Source organism: Pezoporus flaviventris, unplaced genomic scaffold (assembly GCF_033815535.1).
Source record: "Pezoporus flaviventris isolate CSIRO_AGI_PZ_B2104156 unplaced genomic scaffold, CSIRO_AGI_Pfla_v1 ptg000007l, whole genome shotgun sequence".
Taxonomy (NCBI): Eukaryota; Metazoa; Chordata; class Aves; order Psittaciformes; family Psittacidae; genus Pezoporus; species Pezoporus flaviventris.
In genome coordinates this window covers 89540170-89567409 of record NW_026892555.1, presented here as the reverse complement: position 1 = coordinate 89567409, position 27240 = coordinate 89540170, and the positions used below count along the sequence as shown (strand labels likewise).

The 27240-nt window shown below is 42.0% G+C and overlaps 1 protein-coding gene and 1 long non-coding RNA gene across 3 annotated transcripts in view; one reads left to right on the top strand and one right to left on the bottom strand.

The window, feature by feature from the left end:
- ADTRP (androgen dependent TFPI regulating protein) overlaps window positions 1–27240 on the top strand; it is a 35288-nt gene that overhangs the window by 2013 nt on the left and 6035 nt on the right. The window contains exons 2-5 of one of the 2 annotated variants that reach the window (XM_061449471.1): window positions 5803–5937; window positions 7395–7496; window positions 21648–21763; window positions 26692–26843. In XM_061449471.1, coding sequence (XP_061305455.1) covers window positions 5803–5937; window positions 7395–7496; window positions 21648–21763; window positions 26692–26843 — 505 coding nt within the window. The remainder of the gene's footprint in view (window positions 1–5802; window positions 5938–7394; window positions 7497–21647; window positions 21764–26691; window positions 26844–27240) is intronic. The other variant, XM_061449472.1, reaches the window with a different exon arrangement.
- LOC133267278 (uncharacterized) lies at window positions 1445–7352 on the bottom strand. The gene is made up of 3 exons (XR_009742693.1): window positions 7014–7352; window positions 5798–5948; window positions 1445–4941 (listed from the first exon to the last, which is right to left on the bottom strand). It is a non-coding gene; the product is annotated as an uncharacterized LOC133267278 (long non-coding RNA).

Below are 27240 nucleotides of genomic sequence, written 5' to 3'. Positions count from 1 at the left end.
AGCAAGTAACCCACCTCCTAGTATTTTGAGAAATTACTATCCATCTTCCCTTAGTGACCATCACTAAGGATGATCAGTGAAAGGCTGCACAAGAACATGTATAAGAGTAAAATGAACCCTCCATGGCTCTGACTTCACACTGGTGTACCAAATTACCCAGCCGAAAATAAATCCAGGCCAAGGCAGCTAATACCCGTTCAAAGCCTTCTTTTCATCTATCTGAAGGAAAAACATACCTGTTTATACTTCTGGTACCTTCCCTGTTCTGAGGCAAGTGTGCCTTGTGTGAAAGAGCTGTTCATTTTGTTGGTGTAAACCTGCTTCCTGACAACTGAATTGGATTCCTCTTCACTTCTGTAGTACAATCTAATCATCTGTCCCTGTTCACTTTTTCTTTGCCACTCATTAGAGATCTCTGCCAGATTTTTCCCTCGGTTATTCTTTTCTGCAAGCTGGAAGTCCGAGCCTTTTTCATCCATCTTCACAAAGGGCTGCTTCTTTTATTAAAGCATCCTTGTTGTCTTTTGCAGTAGTTTTTCTAGTTTCAGGAAGGGGTAAGTAGGGCAGGCTGCAGTGGTTGAGCTATGAGAACAGCATGGATTTATACAGTGGCCCAAAGGTTCTTCCTTATCTGTTTATTTCTTCTTAACAATTCTTAATTCTGTATTTGGGTTTTTTGATTACTGATGAGCAAGGCAATTTGGGAGAGCTATCCACAGTGGGTCAAACAGTTCTTTCCTGGATGGTGATAGCTAATTTAAAATCCACTGTTGACAAAATATAATTCAAGCTGCTTTTTTTGTTGTTGTTTTGTTATGGTTTTTTTTTTCCTTCCCCTGAAATACATTACATTGCATTCACCAGCACTGATTTTTACCTGCTATTTGGTCTCTCAGGCACTCGGTATTGTGAAATTCTTTGGCAATTTTGCAGTCAGGCTTTGCTTTGACAGAAGGAAAAAAAAAAAAAAAAGATTTACAAAGCTTTACCCCCTCAGTGTTTGCTCTCTTCCCCAGCTCATTTATGGATCTGCTGAACGGCTCAGGTCTCATTAAAACTCTGTGAGCAGGGGCCCTTGCTCCACTTCTCCAGTTCTTTGTCTCCTATCTTTTAACCACTTACTGATCTGATCCCAACACTAAAACAGAGCTGTCAGGCAAGGGGGAGGGAGATGGTTTAGGCTGAAGATGTTGTATATCTCTCATGCAGAAAATGTAGCAATGGGGCAGGGTGGGCAAAATTACTCTTCCATGGCTGTAGTGCTTCTTCTATAGAGATGTGGGTTTTTTTCAAGAAAGAATTGACAGTAAGGAAAGGGGCCCAGGGAGAGAAATGCCATTATTCCCTCTTCTGCTGCTGATCTGAACAGTGATTGTTGGTATCTCCAGGTGATAAAAGTTTCCTGAGCAGGTGTGTAAAAGAGGAAAAGGAAGAGAAGTGGAGCTCCACAAGACCTAGAAGAATTGCCCTATGGTTTGGTATTAAAACACTTCTTGCTGCTGCTGAGAGACATGAAGGAACCTGGTGGCTGTCAACCACAGATGACCATAAGGTGCACACCTGATGCTTGACATTTCTGCACCTTAGGAAGTGCCTAGTCCCAGGAGGTGCCTTGGGATGATGGGAGATACCGCCCTGGGGAAGAAGAGCGGGCAAAAGCTTCCTGCTGGTCTGTGCTGGTTCAGTTGAGCTGCCACGCTGGGCTTTCCTAGAGCCAGGCATGCAGAGCCGTTGTCCAGTTTCTCTGCCTGTCTCCTGCCAGACTGTGATTGCCTGGCTTCTGGCACTGGCTGGATGAGTTGCTTGGAAATTTCCCCCCCAGAATTCCTCTTAGTTCTTTGGAATTGCATTTAAAAATTTCCTTCTGTGGAAAGCTGCTGTGGTCAGCTCACTCTGATCTAAAATGGAAATACTGGGAAACGTGGCATTTTCCAGTGGTGGAAATTCAGCTTGACTCCTAGCTCTGCTGGAGGGATGCTGAAAGAATTTGATAGACATGACCCTCTTTTAGCACCTCATTCAATTCCTCAGTAGTCATGTGGCTCTCCCAAGAGAGCTACAGCTCTGACGTTCAGATTCATTTATCTAGTTAATGAACACAGCAATCAAGATTTAGAAAGGAAATATTTTTGTAGGGCAAAAAAAATAGATAAGTGGGTTTTGTATCAAAGGAGTTCATTGACTGATTATTGAACAAGCAGAAATGACAGATAAAAACAGTTCTGTATTCATTTGTCTGTGACACAAAACAGGACAAGCTGAATCATTCGTTGCCTGAAATATCCAAGTTTATAAAAATCTGCTCAGTGCCATAAATCTATTAGCAAATCATTGTATAATGAGCACACTGCACCTTTAAAAACTATTAATTGCATTCCTGCCCTATTTTATGTCTTACATTTTTGTCTCATAATTGAAATACTTTTCAATTCTCCTAAAAGCAGGGTTTATTTTATTTCAAAATAGACACAGTATTTAGCATGCATATTTTCCAGGTCACTATCATGTGAATGGATGTGTGTCTGTTTATATTCAATGTTAACTGTTATATCTAATAGCCTACTCATACTATTGGATTTATCCCCCCTTACGGGCAGAGCTTCAATTTATTTGTACTAGTTGGAAATTTCAATGTACACATATGACTAGATCTTATATAGGAAAGTAAATCATGTCAGGTCGGTTAAACAGAAACACCCTTTTGATCACTGCAGCGGATAAAAATTGAGTTTGTCTTTGTCACAATGACTCTCAGTTTGGAAAATCGATCTGGCCAAATTAAGTGTTTCTACAGCACCTAGTGCCATGGAGCTCTGCAGGGTCTTGAGGAAAGCAGCATCTCTCCAACAGGGATTAGCATATCCATGTTGTCCTCTTTGGAGTAATCATTAGCTTTCTGAATGCTTCCAGTCTTCCTTCTGTTCGTGTGGGAATACTTTGTGGGATGCTCTTTATTTACAGCCAGTGGATTTATATTCCACAAGCGGCTGCAATGGATTTATGAGCGCCAGCACTGCTGTTTGGGAAATCCACAGGACATCTGGAATAATTTGATGTTTTCATGTCTTTTTTTTTTAAAAAAAGTCAACATTTTCTCACTAATGAAGGGCTGTGAGATTTGGATGCACCTTTCTTACAGGAATAAGCCTGGAAAAGCACAGGTTTGGACCTCTGATTCTAGTCTACGAGCAATGTACCCTGCCAGACTGAGTGTTACTAGGGATGGTTCTAACTAGGTTCAGGTTTCCTGGCTTGAAAATTACTTGTATACACTTCCATTGCTCCTGGAAGTACAGGGTGACCACAAACTGACCGAACCCCCTACGGACTCACAGAAATGGACAAGGGTAGAACTGTGAGCAGTGCCAAAACAAGCTCCTGAGACTGAGTTCAAACTTCTTCAGGAGCTGTTCTCCATGTCCTGTCAGAGAAATGGGTCAGGTTACACATTCTGATAAGCAGTTTCCATATGGACGATAAAATTATCTTTCCCTGCATATGACAGAATATTTACCAGACTGAGAATGTGGCTATTTTGGGACTGTTTCTTTTCAGCAATGTTTGTTTTAGTCAGTTTTGAAGGAGGGGGAAGAAGCAGCCTATCCCTGTCCCATGATTAATGTAAGGCTGACCATGAACAAGATAATAATAGCCCCATCCTCTGGGAACCAGGCCTCCCCCTAATTGCTTTATTGGCAATTAGTCACCATGTGTCACCAGTCTGTCACTACCCTCATGTTCATTTTTCATGCTTTCACAGAAAGTTACTGCTGACTCTACAGGGTGTAATAAGAGTGTCTGCTTGTTACCAGGCTTTTCTTAGCTCTTCAGGAGCTTGGTTCTGGTGTCTTGGTGAGGCTAAGGACTGGGACAGATGTTTGGGTTGGACATGTGTTTGGGTCTAAGTACACTGTGCCTCAGTATGGACTTTTCTGAACTAGATTCGTGACTTGGAGGGCTGAATCTCTGTGGGCTGAAATTGTGTCTGCAGCTACAGAGGCTAATTGTGATAATGGGGAGAGAGAAAACCACATTTAAAAGAGCTGGTTTGGGTGCCTCAGAATTGAACTAAACCATATGTGGGTTCTGATGAAACTGCTTGGTTTTTTTTTTTTTAATGTAAAAATGTGGCTGTTCACCCCATGCTCTTGAGAGGAAACACAAGGCTTTGCAGCTGAACTGAGTGGTGCATGATCTCCAATACCTTATCCTGGGAGACCCTGGGCCAGTCACCCAGCCTGCGTCAGCACCTCCACCTCTGTGGGTCTGTGCAGAGATGGGGGACACGCTGCAGTCTACTGTGGGCACCATCAGAACTGTGTAAGGGATGGATAAAGAAGGATGTATCTTTTCCTTTTGCTGGGAAGCAACAAAATGGATGGGGATGGTTACAGATAGCTGCAAGGATACTTTGGTTATGCAAACTACGGTCACTTTGCTCCGCAGGAAGACCTAGTCTCTGTAAACTAAAGCTTACAGAAACCCTTGTTTGACAATGGGAATGGTGAAATCACAGTCCCCTCCTTCCCCGAGATATTTTGATAATAAAGTAATTTCTGATGGAAAATCATTGCATTAATTCTGTCCCCTCTCAAGCACCACCCTTCTTGCCTCCTTCAGGAACTGCTGAAGTAACCAGCCACATCTTCAGTCACTGCTCTAAATAAATATCTGATTCAGAGTAAGATCATGGCAAAAGAGATCTCATCCTGAAAGCTGTGACACAGCCTCTTTCCATTTAAGCATTGCTAGCTGGTCCAGCGTTTGCAGTAAGCTGCATTTCCCATATTGCATCACTCTGGGAGAACATAGACTGAAAGAGTCCATCCTGTAAGTTAACAGAACTGAACTAGATTCAGTGCTGAATGCAAGGTTGTGGAAGAAGTAGTTTTCTGCAAGGCTTTGCCTGTGTGTGTCTGAAACCTGGTTCAGCTTGATCTCCTGTGTAGCATTAGGACAGAAAACAAAGTAATTGGTAAAGCAATATTGGCTTAAACCACAATACTGTGACAATTTCACACACAATTTGTGGAATTCTATTTTGTCACTGTGCACTTACCTAATTCTTAACCAAATCCTCCCAGCACCCTCCCAAACAAGCCCACCTCATTACTTGTAAATGATTTAAAGAAAGAAAGAACCAAAACCAAAAGACAACTCCCCCCCAACCCTCCATCTCCAAATTCATTATTTATAAATACTTTAACCTACTCAGTATTAGTTAGTGAAGTCCAGATCTCTGCTTCTAAGAGCTTGAAATCCTTCCCTGAAAGGCCTCTGAGTTCAGCAAAAGAAGTTCTGGTTTTGATAACTTTTGCACCTAATTCTCATGTTAGAGCATTTTTAGCTACTTCACACTGAGATCAATTGCACCATGAGTCCCTGGAAAGAAAGCCCTGTGTTGGCAAAATGGTGGGAGAAACTATCTAGCAATTGCTTTACAGAATTATGCTTTCCTGGCATATTTTGTTCTTTCCTGCTCTTGCCCACACACATTGAATGTAACAATTACTAGAAAGTGTGAAGGAGCTGGCTTTCAACATGTCCTTCCACCTCTGCTATCTGAATCAAATCACACATCTCTGTTTACTCTATTAAGTGAGATAGTGTTAAAGTTATCTCCCCAACAACTTTATTTAATCAGTTTCAGTTAGTAAAAAAGATTTAGCCAACAGCTATTTTGCTCACGTGGGCTTGCAGCTCACGAACAAAACAACTCCCTGAAGAGCAAGAACAGAGTTCATTGAGGAACATGCTAATGAAAGCTGGATGAGTTTCCCTCATTAAGTGTAATTACTTTAGGTTTTGCAGGCTGTCTTCTATGGGGTGTCCTTGCTGGCTGATATGTTGAGACTAATTAAGAAACTGCGATGTGCTAAGTGTGTAATTTCCAGCAGAGACCTTCTTTTCAGTGTCCTGGCTTTCCCACTGTCCACAGTAAGTAACTTCTGTAAGTAAAAATAATGTCTGCACAAATGATTCGGTGTACAAGCATAACACACACATGTATACAATAGATAAGAACAGTTGGGTTTTTTTTACCATTTGAAAATGGTTTTGGACCTTTTAGAAGAAGAAACCGTGCTGAGCCTGTCAGAGTTGAATGCAAAGCTTCTTGCGCAAACTTTAGGGTTGCTGCCCCCAAGCTAACATAGATTGACCCCAAAGGGTGAATGAGGTGCAACTCCTCCGTTAATCTCACAGTCCAAATAGCTGTGGATTTATCAGCTTAGGGCATTTCTCTAAAGGGCAGCGTGGGCCAGGCAGACATGGAAAGGTACCTAAGAGGCAGCAAAATCTCACATCTCCTTCTCTGACTCCACTGTGGCTTTAAATAAGCACTGGAGAGAAACAAATTCAAAGTATAATAATTAGAGTCACAGCTTACCTCGCATTCCCCATGGATCACCCACTCCCTCACAGACAATGCTGTTTATCGAAATGCTGTTTATCTGGCACTGTGTGTTGGACAGGAACTGATGGGTTACTTATACGCATAGGTATGCTCTGTGTGAGTAAAGCCTGCAGCTACCTCTGAATCTCAAAGGGCTGAGAAGTACTGCTTAAATCTGGTCTACAGGCAGCTCAGCCAGCTGGCTCACTAAAATGTCCTGCCAGGGACTACAGAGCTACTGGCTAATTTATCTTCCCTGCATAGCAGTATTCGTGCTGCTGCTGCTGCACCACCACCAGCCATCCTCACTGTGCCCTCAGGACAAGCACAGGCTAGTCCCCTTCTTCTAGCATCTCACATCCCCGATTTCCAACCTCAAACACAAAGTGTGCTCAAATACAAAGCAAGGCCAAAAAAGTACAAATCTGCTTCCAGGTATCAGTAACTGATACCAGGGTTCATTTCCTGTAGTTAAATTCTCCCACTGTTAATCCTCCTCTGTTGGGAAAGAAGTAGGTACCCACAGTGCAGCTTACACCTGCAGTTTAGGAATTAGGCACGTGAACTGTGAAGATAAGGGTAAGTTTTATTTGAACTGTTTTACCAAGATCTGGTTTACTTTGTTACTGAGCAGAAAAAGTGCTCTGGCTTGACAGCCAATCCCTTGAGGAGAACTTCTGGACCATCAAAAGATCCCATCTGCAAAGGAAAAGAAAAAAGAAAAAAAGTTTAAAGCTATTCCAGTATTCCACAGAAAATATCAGTTTTGGCTGTTTATAAAGGAGGTTTTTCTTGCTGTATCACCACAGAACATTGCACCTCAGAGTAAATTCCTTTCTTTATGTTGTAACATGTGAGATACATGAGTTTATCTGGCAATATCACCATTTTACATGTAGGTGGTGTTTTGCCTCCTCAGAAATGAAAGCATTAGCCAAAACTTATCAGTTACGTTTGGCTTTCCTTTTGAAATTTCTTTCATTTTGTGTTTTGGTTCCAGTTTGTGTCTATATCCTTTTGGACACTGTATAGCTACAATCGAGAGCTGGTTTACCCCAAAAGCCTTGATGGAGTCATCCCACTCTGGTTAAATCACGCTATGGTGAGTAAGAAACACCCCTGCCTCTAGCAGGGAAGAGAGACTCTGCAACGCGCTTCCCACCGTTGCATTGTGTTGCTTCCCAGAAGAGTTTCACAGCTTCTTCTTTCTCACCTCCTCCTTCCTACTGATCTGAATCTGATGTTGAGCTGTATACAGCAGGCATGTGCTTGAAGTCACCTCAACAAGCCTTTTAGCATGCAAGAAAAGTCAATGAAATGTGTAGTAATAAGGAAAAAAGAATCTAAAAATATCTTCTCAATTATTGTAGCTCAAAAAATAAATTGTTTCTTCAAAGAGAAGTCTATGAAATATGAAATAGCTGGGAGTATAACAGAGCAGTTCTTAATTGTTAAAAAAGGTGAAAGAACATCTGACAGTTCTACAGCTAATAAGCTAATGTGTGCACAGCTTTGAATAGATGAATCGCAATGATTGTTTACAGATTTGCTATAAATACTTTCCAGATTTCTCCTTCATTTGCTCTGGCCGTTTTTATGATGTGTTGAATAATCACATATTTCTCATCAGTCAAGTGTAAAGAGTCTGACAGTAACATGGAAACCGTGGGTGGATTGTAAGGTCAGGGAGGCCTCATGGGGCTAGCGGGAAGGGGGAGAGAAGGGAGAGGTTCACCGCTAGACTGAATCAGAGGAGCCAAGAAGTATGAAATAATCACATAGAAGACTCATTTCTCTCCAGACTTCATTTCTTAAGTACAACACTTTGCAACCCACTGCAGCAGCTCTCAATGCCTGTTGAGGGTAAATGCGGGAGGCTTCAGGGTTTCTGGCCAAGGACACTTGATAAAGGTTTTGAGCAGCCACTTGATTTAGACAGGCATATTCAGACACGTGTGCCTGGAATCTAAACACACATAGGCATGTCCGCATTACTGATATCTGAGTGATAAACTGCAGCCATCATGCACTTTTAACCTCATCACCTGCTCTCTGCCCACCAGTTCATCTCCACCAGGGTCTTTGCATGGCTGTCCAAACTTCCGCATGGACGCAAACAGGCACCACTCCCTCAACATCATCACCCACCGAAAGGAAAGATTCCTTGAGTCCTCAGCATCATGCTGGTTTCAGGTCCGGCATTTGGTATGGGAAACTGGTTGAAGCTTAAAATCTTTACAGTCATGGAGGTGCTGGGGAAGGGGAGGGCACAGGGTGGAGCCAAGAGGAGATGGGCTTTGCTGCTTGTTTTAATCCCAGCGCACAGCTGAGAATTTGCCCTTTCCATTTCCACATTTGTTTATGACATGGAAAGGTTGAGAGGTACTAAGATGTACATTTTTATTTCATGTGCAAGAGCTCTTCGCAGGAATCGCTCAAATGTATTCGTTATAACTTTTTTCCTTCCCTGCCTACATCTAAATTTCATAGTAAAGTCATTATGACAACAACAAAAAGCTTTTCCATTTCAGAAATGTCAAAAACAGGTGTTAAAAAAGGAAAACAGTTCTTCCTCAAAATTATTTTGATGAGAAACTTCACATAAAGCAAGCTTCAATCACAACCTAGTATTTTATTTCTAAAGCTGTTAATACATTGCAGACATCTTGTGCTTGACAGTTCCTGGGTTGGAAATTTTCCTTCCAGTCACTATTAAGCGTAAAACATCTGCCACCAGCATAGACTAATCTCCACTATTGACAGTCCCACATTTAGGGCCACCTTCCAACAGGTGCCTTCAGGCTTATCTGAGGCATTTATTTCTTCCAACACAAAATATCCACTGGGAATACTAGGAAAATCCAGAGAGCTACTGACACTTTAAGGGACAATCTCCAAGTTCTGATTGCCAAACAGACACTTCTTTGGGTTCATTTCCTTGCACAATGCTATACTTTATAGATCCGAGATTACAGACATTTTACGGCAGATTGAGGCAGCATCTCGCTGGCTTTGGTGGTAAAGACATCAGTGCACCAGTAGTAGACGTCAGTGCCGCACCATTTGCAGTGGGAGTATTTTTTTTTATCTCAGCCTATTTTAAAGTTGTAAATAGGAAAGCATATGTTTTTATGTAACTGAAGAGGGAACCTAAAAAATAATCGTGCAGAAACACTTCAGGAATACCAAGCTCCTTGAGTTCTCAGTGGTGCTGCAGCACCTTCCTTGCAAAGATGAACTAGCCATTTATTTTTCTCACATTTACTGCTCTTACAGTGGGAAAGTGTTGGTGCTCACCTGGTAGCCCAGAGTCATATAGATAGGTTTACATTTTAGGCATGTTTTTGCACTCTGAGCAGAAACCTTCTCTGGTTTTTGCAGAAAGGATGGCTAACGCAGAAAGGAATCTTGCTGATATTTGAAGGAGGCCAAATACTCCAGACTACCTGAGTTTCTCTCTGCCTTTTTACTGAGTTTAAGTCAAAGGCTTTTTTCCACTTCTGTTCGCCTGAAATAATTATGTTTTACCAACTTTACACAAAGCTTTGTGTTTTATGGATGAAAAAAAAAACAAACCTACTTAAGTCTCAAGCACAATTATTGCATTTGAAAAAGATCTTCGAAGTGGAAGACGGCTGAGGCAAAAGATATGCCTGCCAATTCATCAAGTGAAATTGTTTATTTCTTTCCCAGTCATCTCTTTTCAAGCAACATCTGGATACTCTCCAGAAAGCAACTAGCTGCTGGAGACAACTTGGGTTAAACAATATGCATGTATTTTTCAACTGAATGGCAGTACAGGGGAGCACTACATTTTGAAGGGGCTGACAGAACTGAATGGTAAACAAAGAGGGGCAATGGTGGGTCAGAAGAGATCACTCAAAAATATTTTAATCTATAACAAAAGAAAAGATACACATCAACATTGACCAGATGTGTTCACAAAAATGGTAATGGCATATATATTATATAAAGGAGGTTTATATTTTCAGCCTGTAAGGCACAGTTCTCGTAAAAGGCAAATTTTCTTGTGAAAAGCACAATTGTCTTTATTGTCAGGCTGCAGCTTAGTTTAGCCGTCTCCTTTCCTGATATATTCTGAAGCTGTGTTACCCTCTCAGCTTTACAAAAATCGTCGTTTTAGTGTCCCAGGCACTTTACTGACACATGGTTATGAACTGTGTGTGTTCTGAAGACCTTGTAAGCTAAATAACTGAGGATTAAAAAGGAGGGATGGTAAACGGAGGCACGGGAAAAAAATTACTTATCTGTCAGATAGACAGCAACAGACCCCCCATAGAATCATAGAATCATAGAATAATTAGGGTTGGAAAGGACCTTAAGATCATCTAGTTCCAACCCCCCTGCCATGGCCAGGGACACCTCACACTAAACCACGTCACCCAAGGCCTCATCCAACCTGGTCTTGAACACTGCCAGGGATGGAGCACTCACAACCTCCCTGGGCAACCTATTCCAGTGCCTCACCACCCTAACAGGAAAGAATCTAAACTTCTCCTGTTTAAGTTTTAACCCATTACCTCTTGTCCTATCACTACAGTCCCTAATGAAGAGTCTCTGAGTCCCTCCCCAGCATCCCTATAGGCCCCCTTCAGATACTGGATGGCTGCTATGAGGTCTCCACGCAGCCTTCTCTTCTCCAGGCTGAACAGCCCCAACTTTCTCAGCCTGTCTTCATACAGGAGGTGCTCCAGTCCCCTGATCATCCTCATGGCCCTTCTCTGGACTTGTTCCAACAGTTCCATGTCCTTTTTATGTTGAGGACACCAGAACTGCACACAATACTCCAGGTGAGGTCTCACAAGAGCAGAGTAGAGGGGCAGGATCACCTCCTTTGACCTGCTGGTCACGCTCCTCTTGATGCAGCCCAGGATACGGTTGGCTTTCTGGGCTGCAAGTGCACACTGCCGGACCATGTTAATTTTCTCATCAACCAACACCCCCAAGTCCTTCTCCACAGGGCTGCTCTGAATCTCTTCTCTGCCCAACCTGTAGCTGTGCCTGGGATTGCTCTGACCCAGGTGCAGGACCTTGCACTTGGCATGGTTAAACTTCATGAGGTTGGCATCAGCCCACCTCACAAGCATGTCCAGGTGCCTCTGGATGGCATTCCTTCCCTCCAGCGTATCAACCGAACCACACAGCTTGGTGTGATAGGCAAACTTGCTGAAGGCACACTCAATCCCACTGTCCATCTCGCTGACAAAGATGTTGAACAAGACCGGTCCCAACACCGATCCCCAAGGAACACCACTCGTTACTGGTCTCCAGCTGGACACTGAGCCATTGACCACAACTCTTTGTGTGTGGCCATCCAGCCAGTTCTTTATCCACCGAGTGGTCCATCCATCAAATTGATGTCTCTCCAATTTAGAGACAAGGATGTCATGTGGGACAGTGTCGAACGCTTTACACAAGTCCAGGTAGATGACATCAACTGCTCTACCCCTGTCCATCAGTTCTGTAGCCCCATCATAGAAGGCCACCAAATTGGTCAGGCAGGATTTCCCCTTAGTGAAGCCATGCTGGCTGTCACCAAGCACCTTGTTGTTTTTCATGTGCCTTAGCATGCCTTCCAGAAGAATCTGCTCCAAGATTTTGCTAGGCACAGAGGTGAAACTGACTGGTCTGTAATTCCCCAGGTCATCCATTTTCCCCCTCTTGAAAATGGGGGTTATATTTCCCGTTTTCCAGTCATCAGGAACTCCACCTGACTGCCATGATTTCTCAAATATGATGACCAGCGGCTTCGCAACTTCATTCGCCAGCTCCTTCAGGACCCACGGATGGATTTCATCAGGTTCCGTGGACTTGTGTATGTTCAGGTTCTTAAGATGGTCTTGAACCAGATCTCCTACAGTGGGCCCAAGGTCTTCATTCTCACAGTCCCTGCATCTGCCTTCCAAGACTCTGGTGGTTTGGTCAGAGCCTTTGCCAGTGAAGAGCGAGGCAAAGAAGTCATTTAGAACCTCAGCCTTCTCCAAATCCTGCGTAGCCAGCTCTCCTGAGAGCTTCCTGAGGGGGCCTACATTCTCCCTAGACTGTTTTTTATTTGCTATGTGCTTGTAGAATCCCTTCCTGTTATCTTTAATACCTCTAGCTAAGTTTAATTCTAACTGGGTCTTAGCTTTCCTAACCTGGTCCCTAGCTTCCCGGACAACATCCCTGTACTCTTCCCATGCCACCTGTCCTTGCTTCCACTTTTTATAAGCCTCTTTTTTCATTTGAATTTTCCTCAGGAGCTCCTTATCCTTCCAAGGAGGTCTCCTGACCCTCCTGCTGCACTTCCTTCTGTTTGGGATGCAACACTCCTGAGCTTGTAGCAGGTGATCCTTGAATATCAACCAACAGTCTTGAGCCCCCTGCCCTCTAGGGCTATATCCCATGGAACCTTACTAAGCAGGTTCCTGAAGAGGCCAAAGTCTGCTCTTTTGAAGTCCAGGGCAGGGAGCTTGCTGCACGCTCTTCTCACTGCCCTGAGGATCTCAAATTCGAGCATCTCATGATCACTGCATCCAAGGCTGCCCTGGAGCATCACATTTCCAACGAGCCCTTCCCTGTTGGTGAGCACGAGGTCAAGCATGGCACCTCTCCTTGTCGGCTTCTCTATTACTTGCAGAAGGAAGTTGTCTTCCACACAATCGAGGAACCTCCTGGATTGCTTGTGCCGGGCCGTACTATCCTTCCAACAGATGTCAGGGTGGTTGAAGTCCCCCATGAGAACAAGGGCCTGTGAGCGTGAGGCTTTTCCTATCTGTCTATAGAGTGCTTCATCCACAGGTTCCTCTTGATCAGGTGGTCTGCAACAGATCCCCTCAGTAATGTCTCCCATAGCTATATTCCCTTTAACCCTGACCCACAAACTCTCTGTTGACTGCTCACCTGTCCCCAGACGGTTCCATACTCTCCAGCCTATCCCTAACATAAATAGCAATTCACCCTCCCCGCTTGTCAGGCCTGTCTTTTCTAAAAAGCCTGTAACTTTCCATTCCAACACTCCAGTCATGGGAGCCATCCCAGCTGAGCCTCCCAAGCTCCTTTGCACTTTGCCTCAGTGTAGCTAAGCAGTACCTGAATATAAAAAGAAAATGCAAGAGTGAAAGAACAAGCTAGGTGCATACAAGTAATTGTCCTTCCCTGAAGCAAGCCACTGATGCCTGGACAACAAAAATACCAGCAATACTCACCAAGTCCCCTCTCATCTTGGAGCTTTTTGGTATCTACAAGCTGCTTGTGTTTGTCTCACCTAGCTAAAGCATTACTTACCTTCCTTAGTGGGGACACAACTACATCAACAGAAATGTTCTTTCGAATCAGTATGATTTATTTCCATCTGAAAAAGAAAATAAGTTATATGAATACAAATTACTCTATGTGAGGGCATCTGTGTGAAGGATTATATTCTCCTACAACTACTTTAGGAAGCTGCTGCACCATTAACCAACCAAAAGGGTGGCAAAATCAGCGTGTGGAGCAGAACCCCATTGTCCTGGCTACTCTATCTGGATTCCTACTCCAGGAGTGTACACAAGAACCACCTCAGGCTCATCCTTGACCATCTTAAAAGATTCTCCTTGCAACTGGTATTCAAAGCTTAATAATTCTTGCCTGTTTACACAAGAAAGAAACATTTCCATTTGTTTGCATTTCACAGTATCTCAATTTTAAGCTGTCTGGCAACTATGGACATTCATAGGCTTCCAATTATACTCACTTTTTGGCAAAGAAGAAGAATGTGTATGTGAGGGATATGGCACATGAAATTAATCACCCCACACATTTAAGAGCAAAGACAATTCTCTTTTCCCAGTGCTACAGATATATATTTTTGAAGTTTCCATTTTTGCTGACATAAGCCCATTTCCCCAGGGAGAAACCATGTGTTTCACAGACACATGTTATGGCAGGGACTCCTCCCAGGCTGCTGCTACCTCGGCATGCACAGGTGCAGTCTCTGCAACCCACCCCATGAAGGAACAGCTGGAGACGAATATTCCACAGAAGAGGATGTGTCACTTCAGTCTTATGTCAGCTCCCAGCTGCAGGGCAACATCAGTTTCTTAGACTACGTATCAAATGTCAGGGAGAAATGCAATTAAAATTCTGGCATGGACACAGAGATAAACCATTTGCTAGTAAGCAATAGGATATTCAGCCAGGGCCTTGTTTCCAAAAATCCACGTGTGTATGCAGGAAATGTTATCTCTGAAGCTTTTTTACCCCTTTGATCATACAATTGGTCTGATGTTTGTCACAATAGTGCTCCCAAACTAACTACATGTGTCAGGAAAAGCAGAGAAAAAAAATAAATGTTGCTTTTCCAATCAGCATGATCTGGATCTGGGAAGGGTAGAAACAGTAGTGGAAATGGAAACAGAGACAGGCTCATTCAGAGAGGAGTGCTGCTGGAGTTAAACTGAGCAATAGCTTCCTGACTGATTTGTCACACCTGCTCAGTAACAGGACTCCTCGTACCTCCCGCTCTACCCATAAAATAAATCCTTGAAAATGCACCAACGGTGAGAATATAAAGGACAGGTAGTGACTCTAAGAGAGAATTATTTCTTTAGCTAAATATGGCAGTGTACTAGTTAAAGAAATGAACTTACAGACCTCCCACCCTGAAAAATAAAGAGGTGAAGTGAGGAAGAAAATGTCTAAGAACAGATTACAAAAGAAAATTTTAAAAGAGGCATTTGAATGAAGACAGCATCATAGCAAAATAAATCAAAAGAGGGAACTTGCTCCAAAATGAAGCCAAGAAAGGAGAGAGCATACAGAGATTCAGAAAATTGTGAGGAGTATAAAACTAAATAGAGGTTATGGTGACAGGAAGCCATTTAGTTTTATTATGCTCAGATAACACAGGCTGTAATTGTTTATGAAAGCATCCAACCCAAGGAAATTTCCATAGACAAGAGGACATTTCCCAACAAAGAGTTGAATAACTGAGTAAATACCTCAAGGGTCAACTAACGAACACTCTCTTCATGAGCCTCTTCAGACAGCGCTGGAGTGGGTTTTTACTTTTTCTTTGCAGTAACATAGCGATGGAGAAGATACAAGCATGACTATTGGCCACGAGTGGTTGTCAGCACACCAGCTCTGTGGGGAATTTGTCTGAAAGGAGAAACATGGGCAGTTTTTCAAAAGCACTTGATGGCGTCGAACTGTGCCCAGTGGAGTTTAGTTTGGCCAGTGGTAGCTGTTTGTGAAAAATCCCCTGCTAAAGTCCCACATGTTAATGGAAAGCAGACACAGAGGGTATGTAAATGCAGACAAATTAGAAATAAACAGCTATGGTCAACCGAGGCATCATTTCCTTCACTCTGGAGTCAAACGGGGTCAAACCAAGTCAAACTGAGACACACTCATTAAGAGTACAAGTGATCTCAGCAGCTCTGGGGAGATTATTCATGGGCTTAAAACTCAGCCTAAACTGAAGCCTGCAGCTGAACACAACCTCTACCCAACCCTGTCTTCTAAGCCCCAGGAAACTTGTTTTTACTTATATTCTCAACAGCAAAACGAAGATATAACTGAATAAATACACAAATTCTCAAAATATGGGAAGCAAAAATTCCATATGGACTTACCAAACAGTGGATATAATATCCAGAGAGGACTACTTATCTCAGTTTAAACTCATGAACCTGAAACAGATTCTGGGAAACATACAACATAGTGTTGGAAACAAAAATAAAGAAAGGGGACAATGTTATAATTTAATTCTCCACAGGAGATGAGTTAACATGTCAGTATTTCAGATAAAGTTCAGCATATATTTCAGAAACTTTCTCCACACTGTATTTATATGCCAGAGTTTATGATCAATAAAGCGAATGTTGCAATTTTATAACTAGTTCAGATTCACCTGAATTTGTCAGGTAAAAAGCAAAGAAACCAAACCCAAGTTAAAAATCATAGTAAAAGCCAAAAATAAAAAGTCACAAAGGATTGTTTGGGATCAGAATTCAGATTATAAATGTGATTAGTTAACAAAACATCTCAGATAATTTTGAAAATCCCATCACTTTTATCTTTCCATTGTATGAATAATTTTTAAAAAAGGCATTTAAGATACTTCTGTCCTTACAAAACTTGTAAGCTGAAAGCTTTCCTCAACAAACAGACATCATTAGAGAAGTAAATATATTAATATTTCAAAGAACATAAAAATAAGAACTAATAGGATTCCTGCCAAGAGAAGGAAAAATCTCTCAAATTCAGTTCAGTTCACTGACAGCCTGATCAGCACACACAGCTATTGTTTCAGCCCATTTTCCTTACCTTGGAGTGAAATAGTTTTTTTCTCCCTCTGTGTTAATTACTTTTGACAGTTTCACTGTTTATATGTGAAACTGAGAAACTGTTAATTGAAATAAAAAAAATGAGTCACTGTTTCCAGCAATTTTTGCCAGTGTTTTGATCTGTGTCAATCTGAGCTTAATTATTAGGTTTTCTTTAAAGCAAGAGGGAAAACTGTATATTTTTATTTGGCCTCTACAAATACTGCAGTCTTTAGACAATTGTCGGTTTAAGGACATAAAACGCAACTAAATAGGGTTGAAAGTATATTTAATGATTATGCACTAGAGACCTATGGTAAAAATAACTCGAATGAGAAAATACTTCTTTTTTATTGAGAAGGATATGAGAAGTCTTTAAAGCCTATCAGCAGCTATGATTAGCCATGACATATGGTCTATCACTAACAATGCTGCCAAAATCAACGTCTATCGGCTGTGAGAAGGAAATCATTTGAAAAGCAAACTGCATGTCATAGGCAAAGGGCAGGCTTTGCACCCTGTAGCCAGCCACACGTTCCTCTGGTGTCTGCTGTATAAATACGCATCTGCTCTTATAAACATGCTTGACTATTCTGCAGAAATTCCACTGTGATTTTACTGCTAATGGACAAACTGGGCTTGGCAGAAATACATGAAGTCACCAGTAGACTCAGGGATAGCAGAAATGCAAGGGAAGTTTTCCTTACATACTTAGTGGGCCTGGGATGTATGCGTACATGAGAAGGAAGTGGGAGGAAAAGAAGCTTTATGTCCAGAAGAGAAAAATTCTAAACCAAAAAACTTTTCATTCTGAGGGTGCATGAAGTAGCTGAGAACTGTTGTAAAAATCTACCTCAAGAAAGCATTTGCATGGCAAGTTTAAATGGCCCTACAAAAAGGCATGTCGATTTGATACACATAGTGGTTCTCTCTAAGTAGGAATATGCTAAAACTCTAATAATAAATACAATTGGAGTATAATATAGCAAAATATTTTAAAGGATGCAATTATTTGTACAGAAGACAGGGCACAGATTTTAATAATTCATGGGCCAGTGTCATCTTAGACTTGAGAAAAAAAAACACCTTTCCTATGCCACAACAAATTTTGTCTTTTTTTTTTTTTCCCCCATATCAGAGTAGATCCAAGACCTTTAACAAACTGTTCACAAAACAAGGGGCAGACAGGGCCACTCCTGAACTCTTCCACTGCTCTTGGAGGTGGAAGCACTCTTGTAGGCAGTGCCAAGCTCAGCTTCAAGCCCATGTGAATCAGGCAGAGCAGAAATTTTAGCCTACCCCTTCCAATAAACTCTTGGCTATTTCCAAAAGCAGCCAAACTTTCCAGCTTTGCCAGTAACTTTCAAACATCTTTTGATTTATGGGCCCCTGAGTGTTTTCTCCAGCTCCTCTGTAAGTGGAGGAGCTCGCCAAAAGATGACTAGTTAAGCAAATCAGCATTTTCTAAGTCAAGACAGAATAAAAAGAAGTGCTCCCAACTGTCTTTTGTAACCATTATCAGTTGCTTCTTCTTTGTGGTGCCAATGAGTGTGTTACAGTAGTGGGTTTCCCCTTGCTACCCCCAGCTTATTACTGCCTGTGACCATACCATGCTGTTCATACGTTGTTGGTGTGCTGCTGCAGAGTGCCTCCAGCCATCATTCAGTGCGTGCCACTCATGCCTGTGAGGCAAATGAGAAATTGCAAATAAGGTCCAAAGCTCTGCTTTTTATTCCTCTTCCCCCTTTCCTGAGGGGTTCACGCACTATAAGGTAGCTCAAAGATTCATGGACTGAGACAGAAGTTGGCTAAGCAAGTGGAGACATTAGTGGTCTTAGCCATGATAGTTTGCTCCTGTCAGAAGAGGACAGGCCTCCTTTCTCCATGCTTTCATCCTCTGTTTCTGGACATGTACATTTGGATCAGCTTTGGAGACCATACAGCTCTTGGTAGAGAAAAACTGAGGCTGGGTCAGAGATGCCCAGAGGGGTTTGGCAGAATCACACTTAACTTCTCCTCTAGCTTGTGTAAAAGGGCTTGCCCAGCTCCCCTGTATGATAATTTCCCTACTTGCCTTTGCTGCGTATTTCCCAGTATAAAGCTGTATCTCTCTTGAGGTAAAATGAGCCAATTGCCCTTGGTCATATCTGCAATGGCCATGGAAAACTCACCCATTCAATCATCACTGTATCAACCTCTTAAGCCTTTGAAACTCTCTCATTTAAAACGCCTCATTTTCGTTTTCTCTCTAAACATACCAACACATTCAGCCCTGACTTCTATGCCTGTCCTTGAACTGATTTCCTGTTCATCATTTCTTGCTGTTTGTGCTGTCCTTTTCTGGGCATGCTCCACATTGTCTGCCTCTGTCAAAATGGGGTGCCCTAAATCAGAGACAGAGTGCCAGCCAAAACCTCATCAATTCAAGCAGAGCAGCATAGCTAATTCCCAGATCTTTCTTACACACAATACTTCTGTTAATACCATCCCAGAACACCACACACTTTTTCTATTAAGGCAGCATCATAATGCTGACTTGCACTTATTTAACATTCACTGAGAACAAAAAGTCCCAAACTAAGGAAATAAGTATGTATAATAACCCCCATCTAAAAACTCTTCACTTCAACAAAGGATTATTTCACCAGGTCAATCCTACAAAATCCCTCTTAGGACAGCAATAATGCAGCTGGAACAACCAGCTTAGAGTAGTTGAAAGTGTTTAAATTAATGAAAAGACTAGCAAAGACATTTTATGTATTCCGAAGGATCTTTGTAGCCCTCTGGATGTCAGATGAAAACCAGAACTTATATCCATTTCACATAATGGACAAATCCACTGCAACAGGCTAAAGCCTTAAAGTGACGACTAAGTGCAAGTTTTCCATCATTGCTGTCTTGCACGAGTATTTTGGCCTATTCAAAGACAAACTATTGAACACCTATGGAAATCATTCTAAAATCAGCCTAGCACATAGATTTCTAACTAAAAGACAGAGGGATTATGTATGAAAACTCTGTGAATCGAAGACATTTAATGGTTAAATGAATCCAGGAATCACTTGTATTGATACAATGAGACCTCTGCTATCAACCAAGCTGGAGAATATCTTTGTGAAACAGACCAGAGGAAAATCTCAGTGTCAATGAGTGAGAGGAGCTGGAACATCCAATAAATCTTTTCTATCTCTTTTCTCTGGAAAATGATAACTGAGATGGAAGGGTTATTTTGGTAGTAGGACAGCCAGATATGAATAGCAGCTCCTCCAGGGCCTGAGGGAGGACACGCAGCTTCCAGAGAGCTGACGCTTGGCAATGGCAGACAAAAATGGATGTCTGCCTCTTAAACAAATGGGTAAATAATGTTTTCATGCATGCTGTATGTAGCTCAATATACATTTAAAGATTTTCATATGCATTTGTGGCAACATATACTATGAATATACAGCAACAAAACTTTGACACCATACCACCAAATCAGATACTCAGCACCACTTCTGACAAATGCACATTTAAGGTACGAAAATCACTTCCCTCGGACAAGAGGAAACTTCGTATCATACAGCATACTCAGCAGGCTGTGCCTTTATGGAAAAACAAAATCAAAAAGTCATTAGTTTGGGTTTGTTTTTTTTTTTTCTGTTTAAATGTCTGTCTTTCTCTGCTGTGCTCCCTCCTTTCCCCTCCCCATCTACTCATTAAATTATTTGCTTAATTAACAGAAATTTAACCAAATAGTCAGCTACAGTTGTTATTATAGTTTTCTCTTGCTGCTCCTCATTGACTGTTTTTGCTGTGTTATTCCTAGCATTGTTTAAGCCTTCTGTACTAGGTACTGCAACTTCAAACTATCGTTTGCTTGCACAGGGAATATTACAAAACTTTTAGTGGGGAGGTTTCACCCCAACAAATATTTTTTTGAAATTACCACAAATCACCCAACAAGTTGAGGCATTACAAAACCCCTGCACTGTCTGTTTGATACCTGAGCCCAGAAGGACTTATGCTCTGCCTCCAACTTCCCAAACAGTGAGAAGCATCCCTCTTGGAGGCAGCTCCCCACCACAAAACAGGCAGTGCCACCTGGTCTGTCCTGTCCTGTGCTAAAATTCCTCCATGCTCAGTTGTCATCATAAATGCCCTAGAAAGTCAAGCCCCTTAATATAGTTCAAACTTAATGTAACTCAAATTTAGCGTGAGGTGTCCCTGCCCATGGCAGGGGGGTTAGAACTAGATGATCTTAAGGTCCTTTCCAACCTTAACTATTCCATGATTCTATGAATAAACTCTTTGGAAAAAAAAGAGAGAAGAAAAAAAACCCAAACCTTCTCCATAAAGCTGACACTTTACTAACCCTTGGCTAAGCATCTTTGAAGTTCCTTCACAATCTCAAATCACAGATAACTTAAGTCCTCTGCATGATTATTTCCATGTTTTCAGTTTACAAAGAGAAGCACAACAAACTGCAATTCAATGGAGTAAATAATGTTTCAATATATAAAATACAATAATGACTTGAGGAGAACATGAAGGCAATTCAACAATTGCTTAGTGAGTTCAAGGAGGACACTTTTGACATCCTCAAATGTACGTAACAATAGGCTCCTATACCTTCTGTACTCTAATGGGAATTACCAAAAAAAATTACGGTATTATAAAATATAAATGGGAAGCTCACATATTATGAAGGAATGCAGGTCATTCTGCAGGCACACATCTTTACCCACTTTATACAGCACACTAACAAGAAAATTTCCATGCTCATTACTGAAGGGGTACTTCATCACTGTAAAAAAATTAAGAATTATGTGCATTTGTATACAGTTACATTCAGTGCTGTTAAATAATCTTTTGCTCACGGGCAGACTCGTGAGCTTCGTGATCAGCAATCACCAAAGGAGAGGCACTGTGATTGATCACTGACAGACTTTCTTTCTCCTCAGCACACAGCTATATTGCCATTTGCTGTCCTGGAACTCCTTGCCTTGCCCCACCGTTACCCAGCAAAGAAGAAGGGATTGATCCTATTGGGATTTGTCAGCTTTCTGTATATCAGCTGGTAAGAATTACATACTTTAAAACATTTTCTTTAAGTGATCTAGCTTGCAAAATAGGGCCAAATGCTGTACTTAGATTTAGGTCCCCTCCCAGGCACGTGGGAGACAGCAGTCTGTTCTGTGGAGAGAAGTCATTTAAACTTCAGCTGAGACCCATGAAAACTATTTCCAGACAGAGGCAGGGCAGGTTTCTTCAAACACAATACTGGTCCTGAGACCATACATAATATCTCCTGCTCTTATATGGCCTCTTTTAGAAAAGCAATTAAATTGCCATGAACTCTGGTGCACTATTTCTCCAGGCTGGGTTTTTATTTCTAACCCAGTACATCTAACAGTGCCATCGAGTTTACCTCTGCTCGGTGTCTTGCTCACTGCAGAAACTCCAAATCTCAAAGGTCTTGGGGTCATGGGAGCAGAAGAGGAGTAAAACCCAGTTTGGTATTTGGCAGGAACACATGGCTGGGTTTAGAAACTTGAGATAGAAAATGATATCCAGAGCCAGGTGCACGCTGACGGGCAGCAAGGAGGCATCTGCCCCACTCCACCTCCCACTCCACCGGTGGACACCGCCTACATTTCCAGCTACATACCTCAGCTGATCTCCAACCTGTTGGAGGGTGATCCTGAGAGAATAAACTATCCCTCACCAGGCACCCCCCCAGCCTACAGCCACCCCCTCATGTCCTGTGTGTGTCATGCACCCCTGGAGCTGGTTTTACATCCACTCCTGCTTGTTGCATCCTGGATGCAGTGGTCTGGAGGCCCTGCCTGCTCCATCTGAATATGGGCACCTGTCAAAGCTTCAGACCACTCTGAAGATGACTTACATTGAGACTCAGCTCAAGAATGAGTCCGTATACTCTCAGGGTATGCTGCAATATCACTTTCCAGAGTGCAGGAAGCACCCAGGCCCTAGAGCAGAGGGTACAGAACAACTGGTCAGCACGGAGGTGACTTACTCTCACAAAGATTTCTGAGAAGTTACTGGGACTATGAGAGTGCCCATTCTTCCAATTCCCACCTACCAGTTCTCACTCTTACCTAGAGACTGCCTTCAGGCCACCAAATGAAAATCTGGAATAGAAAATAAACTGCACAGATGAAATGTTCCTGTGACTCGAAAACCATCAGAGTGGCTGGCGAAGCAGTGGACTTCACTGCTATGTTATGTAACCAAGTTAGGAGCCATTTATCCTAATCCAGGCCACAGCCTAACAGGATTACAATCACGGCTTCCTAAATTTCTTTTCTATGTTCTGGTTCACCCAGTTGCTTAAAGCCAGCTTAATTTTGCTTGCCTTCTGACAGCATTTAGTTTTTATTGTCTTTGAGACCAGACAGCTCTCCAGGCAGCTATTGCAGTCATGAGTGCCATGCTTTCCCCTGAAGCCCCTATCAGCTGAGCAATTCCACCCCACAGGAGACACAGCTCATGCTGGGACCTGAATCCTCATCAAAGGGTGATGATCAATATAAGTATCAACACATTTGAGTCCTTGCAGTATCTTCTATGACTTGATGTCTCATGGGTGCTGCTGAGATCCTGAGTGGAAGGTGGTCCGTGAGAGCACTTGTCACCTGTGTCTCAGAGCCCTGATAACTGGGTTGAAGATATTAGGATTGCAATACTGTTGCTTTCTTTCCTCCTGAAGCAGCAAGGAACCTGCTGTCTGCTTTCTTTTTGCCTCCTTGTCTCAGTTAACTGCAACCACAGAGAACAGGGTTCAACTAACAAAAAAATTTCTTAGCCTGTGCACTGAAATCTTAACACATGTAAATAGTTCACTGTTGGTTCTGCAACCTGGTGAATTAATAGCCCCATTTGGGCACCTTATGTTTCACAAGCAACAGTCCTTCCTAAAAGTCTCTCCTTGAACTGTCACTGTCACTGCTGAGCTTCCCCTTCCCCAGTGTGGATGGGCTGAGAACTGACTGGTCCCTGCAAGGCAGTAGAGAAACCAAGCAGCCGGTGATGGCTCACATGAGATACCTGCCTCTGAGTGGGGCTTCACTGCAGCTTTGAATATCCATAGTGCTCAAAACGGAAAGGTGGCTTTCAGTTGTGGGGCATCAGGGTTTAGAGAACCTTTAGGCATGTTAGTTAATTCTTGCAAAGATGGAACTTGCACCTCCTGGCTGCATTAAGTAATGCCTTACTCCTGGAGTCATCACACTGAAAACAGTGAAGAATATATACATTTTAGAACTGGCATTTTTAAATCTTAAAAAGGAAATAACAATAGATTTCCGTTTATCATTTCAGTGATAACAGATCAGTATAAAATAAACCTTAATTTTCACAATTTTGCATGTGTCTTTGGAGAAAAGTTCAAACTTTTATATTCAAGGGTACATAAATCATTATAGGTTGCATTTTGTATACAAAACTAAAATACAAAAAAAAAAACCACCACCACTTAAATTTAGAGACTGATAACTTTCTTGCAACAGGTCCATATTCCATCTCTGATGGGAATCAAATTCTTTTTCAGTCACTGCATGCTCATTTTCAGTACACAATTTTTTAATTTAGAATTGACCAGACTCAGAGAGATCATATGTAAGCAATATGTTATTTTCTTCTTTTTGGATCATCCCATTGAATAATTCCCTAGAGATGCCGTTTTTTTCCCCCTTCAGTGAATGTGGTGGTCCTGCTAACATTCATGGATAGGTAACGAGAGGACAGGATAAATTCACCAGTTTTATCCAGCTGTACTATGACAGCACATCACCTCTCCTTAGTATCTAAATGCTGTTCTCTATCCTATAGCAGTTTGGCAAATTTGGCTATGCCCAGGGCTGTTATCTCCATCTATCCTCCCAATAATTCTGGGCATTTTCTGCTTCTGTTTCAGTCACTGATATTCAAGGTAAAATCTTGGGAAAAAATGAAACTTGGTAAAATGAAATCTTCAGAATAATAAGCTTCCAAATCCTGCATGTATATTTAATAGTTGGATGCCTATGAGTAATGAGCAATATGCATTTGCAAGATTTATAAAATCCCTAGCAAAACCCAAAACAAAACAAAACAAAAATAAAACCAAAACCTGTCAACCATTCTGTGATCAAATGAGTAAGTTCAGGTATATCTGGAGGTATGCCCCAGGATAAAAAACCTGGAAACACAGGGCTTCTACCAAGCCGGATAGCTAGATATCTGAAAGTGCTTTAGCTCTCCTGCGTAGTCATTTGTTTAGGTTTGAAAATATGGGTTGGAGTGCTTCACTCGAGGCACACCAGCTGGCCAAATTGCATCAAGATAATCTAGTTCCTCATTATATAAAATAAAGGCAGTTATCACCCTCTGTTTTGCTGTTAGAGGCACATTAAGAAAACAGCAGCCCTGTGCAGTGAAGAACACATGCTGACATTTGCATGGGCTCCAGCTTGCACCCAGTCTTCAGTGCCTCTGCTCAGCCTCTCTGTGGCCTTCTGTGCAGGCTTTTTCTTTTTAATCACTTAGCTGTTTCACAGCCTTGTTTGCCTGATGAAAGAACCTTAAATCATGAAAATGAGTCTCAACCCTTAACATTTCCATGCTCAGCCCGGACAGCTCCACTATCACCCCCCTCCATTTCCTCACTCTATCCCTTAGATGGGGATTAGTGAATCTCTCTTTAAGGCACCTCTTTATACCCTACCCCTTCCTTCTCTACCTAAAGAAAGGAGAAATCATCTTTTCACACTATTATTATTGGTAGTAGTAGTAGTAGTATTTTCCTTATCATTCTCCCATTTCTTAGTTTCATGACAGTTTCAGGCTGGTGGGGCAGCGTGCTTGTCATTTCCCTTTGAAGCATGATGCCCAGTGTAAGCTGACAGGCTTGGTGCCATCAGAGAGAGTGGGATTGCATTCCTGTGTAGGCACTGGTGATGGAAAGTATGATATGTTTCTCAGATGTGTTTTTTTTAAATTAAGAATTAAACCTTTTAGAACATTTTGGACCCAAAGGTCCTTTTTATGGCAATTATCATTAAAATAACACATCCTCATAACAATCACTAAAGACCCATCCTAATTTTTATGTTCTTTACATATTTATTACAAACGTATTAAATTTCAGCCATTATTTAATAAATAGGGACCATTTTTATATTCTTAAGTCCAGGCATTTGCTACCGACCACACTTAGGAGACATAAATAATGAAAATAATATCAGTGGACTGACAGCCACTACAAGGTGGGTTTTTTCTGAGAGAAGAAAAAGGCAGAAAGAGAGGATCTAAACAGAAGAAAAGAAGCCCTGTAAAGCAGGCATGTTTATCCTTTTTCTTAACCTTCTTTCCCTTTTCCAGAGAGTGCTTTGCAAACGGTTCTGGCACAAAGGAGCAAAGCAGCTACCTTTGTTTCCTACCTATCTGCTCCTCTTCTCCTCCTCCTCTTAGACCAAGAGGAAATGTGCTGGAGAATTCTCATAGCCTCTAGCCTCCTGAAAACCTCTTCCCACTCCCCAAAACAGTGGTCAGCAGTGGCAGGATAGAGACAGTGAGAAACAGCGCTTTGCCTTCACAGATCCTTGAAATATGGCTAGGGCTGAAAAGCTGTTGTAACTAAAGAGCAAGCACATATGTGAGAGCTCATTTGAATAAGCTTCCCTTAGAATAGTCACGTGCCATCCCTATTTGTAAGCATTTTTTTATTTTACCATTATTTTGCCACTGTTAATAGCCAGTGCCACCAGGGTGAAGAGCAGAACATTGTGTGCATTTCAAACTGTGATGAAACCCATCTAATTCAGCAGCAGCTCAAGTGTGCTTCACAGCAAATAGCCCAAATGCCAAGGAGATGTATTGACAGTGGAGCTAATTTCCTCTGTATCAAGATTGTTTTGATAACTTGGTCCTTCAGGAGCTAGAAATCATGAAGTGGTTCTTCTAACTGAATGGTTTTAACCAAAGGTCATTTCTCTCCTTGTCTAGGGTCCTGTGGATTTATTCTGTAACAGGAGAGTGGGTATATCCGCTCTTTGCTTTGTTCAGCCCAGCCGGGCTCGCAGCCTTCTTTGCCGTTAGCGTTGCCATCATCATCTCTTTCTACAACTTCGGGGAGTTCCTCAACAGCATTATATGGGGTCAGTCCAAGTTTTGTTTTTCACTTCTATCTATATGAAAAAATGTCATCTAAATGAATTCTTGTGATTGCCTAAGCAGGTAGGAAAGGAATCTCAGAATGGTTTGGGTTGGAAGGGACCTTAAAGCTCATCCAGTTCCAACTCCCTGCCACAGGTAGGGGCACCTTCCACTGGAATAGGTTGCTCAAAGCCTTGTCCAACCTGGAAGGGGACCCTTGTACACTGTGGGTGTGGTATTTGGGTGTCTGCTAGAGATTGATAGGTCCTAAACAGTTACTAACAAAGAGACAACAAATTGGAGCAAGAATCCCAATCCCACCAGATACAGGGCCAGGTTTCACAAATGTGGCTCAAGAAACACCACTTAACAGCATAACCACTGGAATTTGAATTTCTT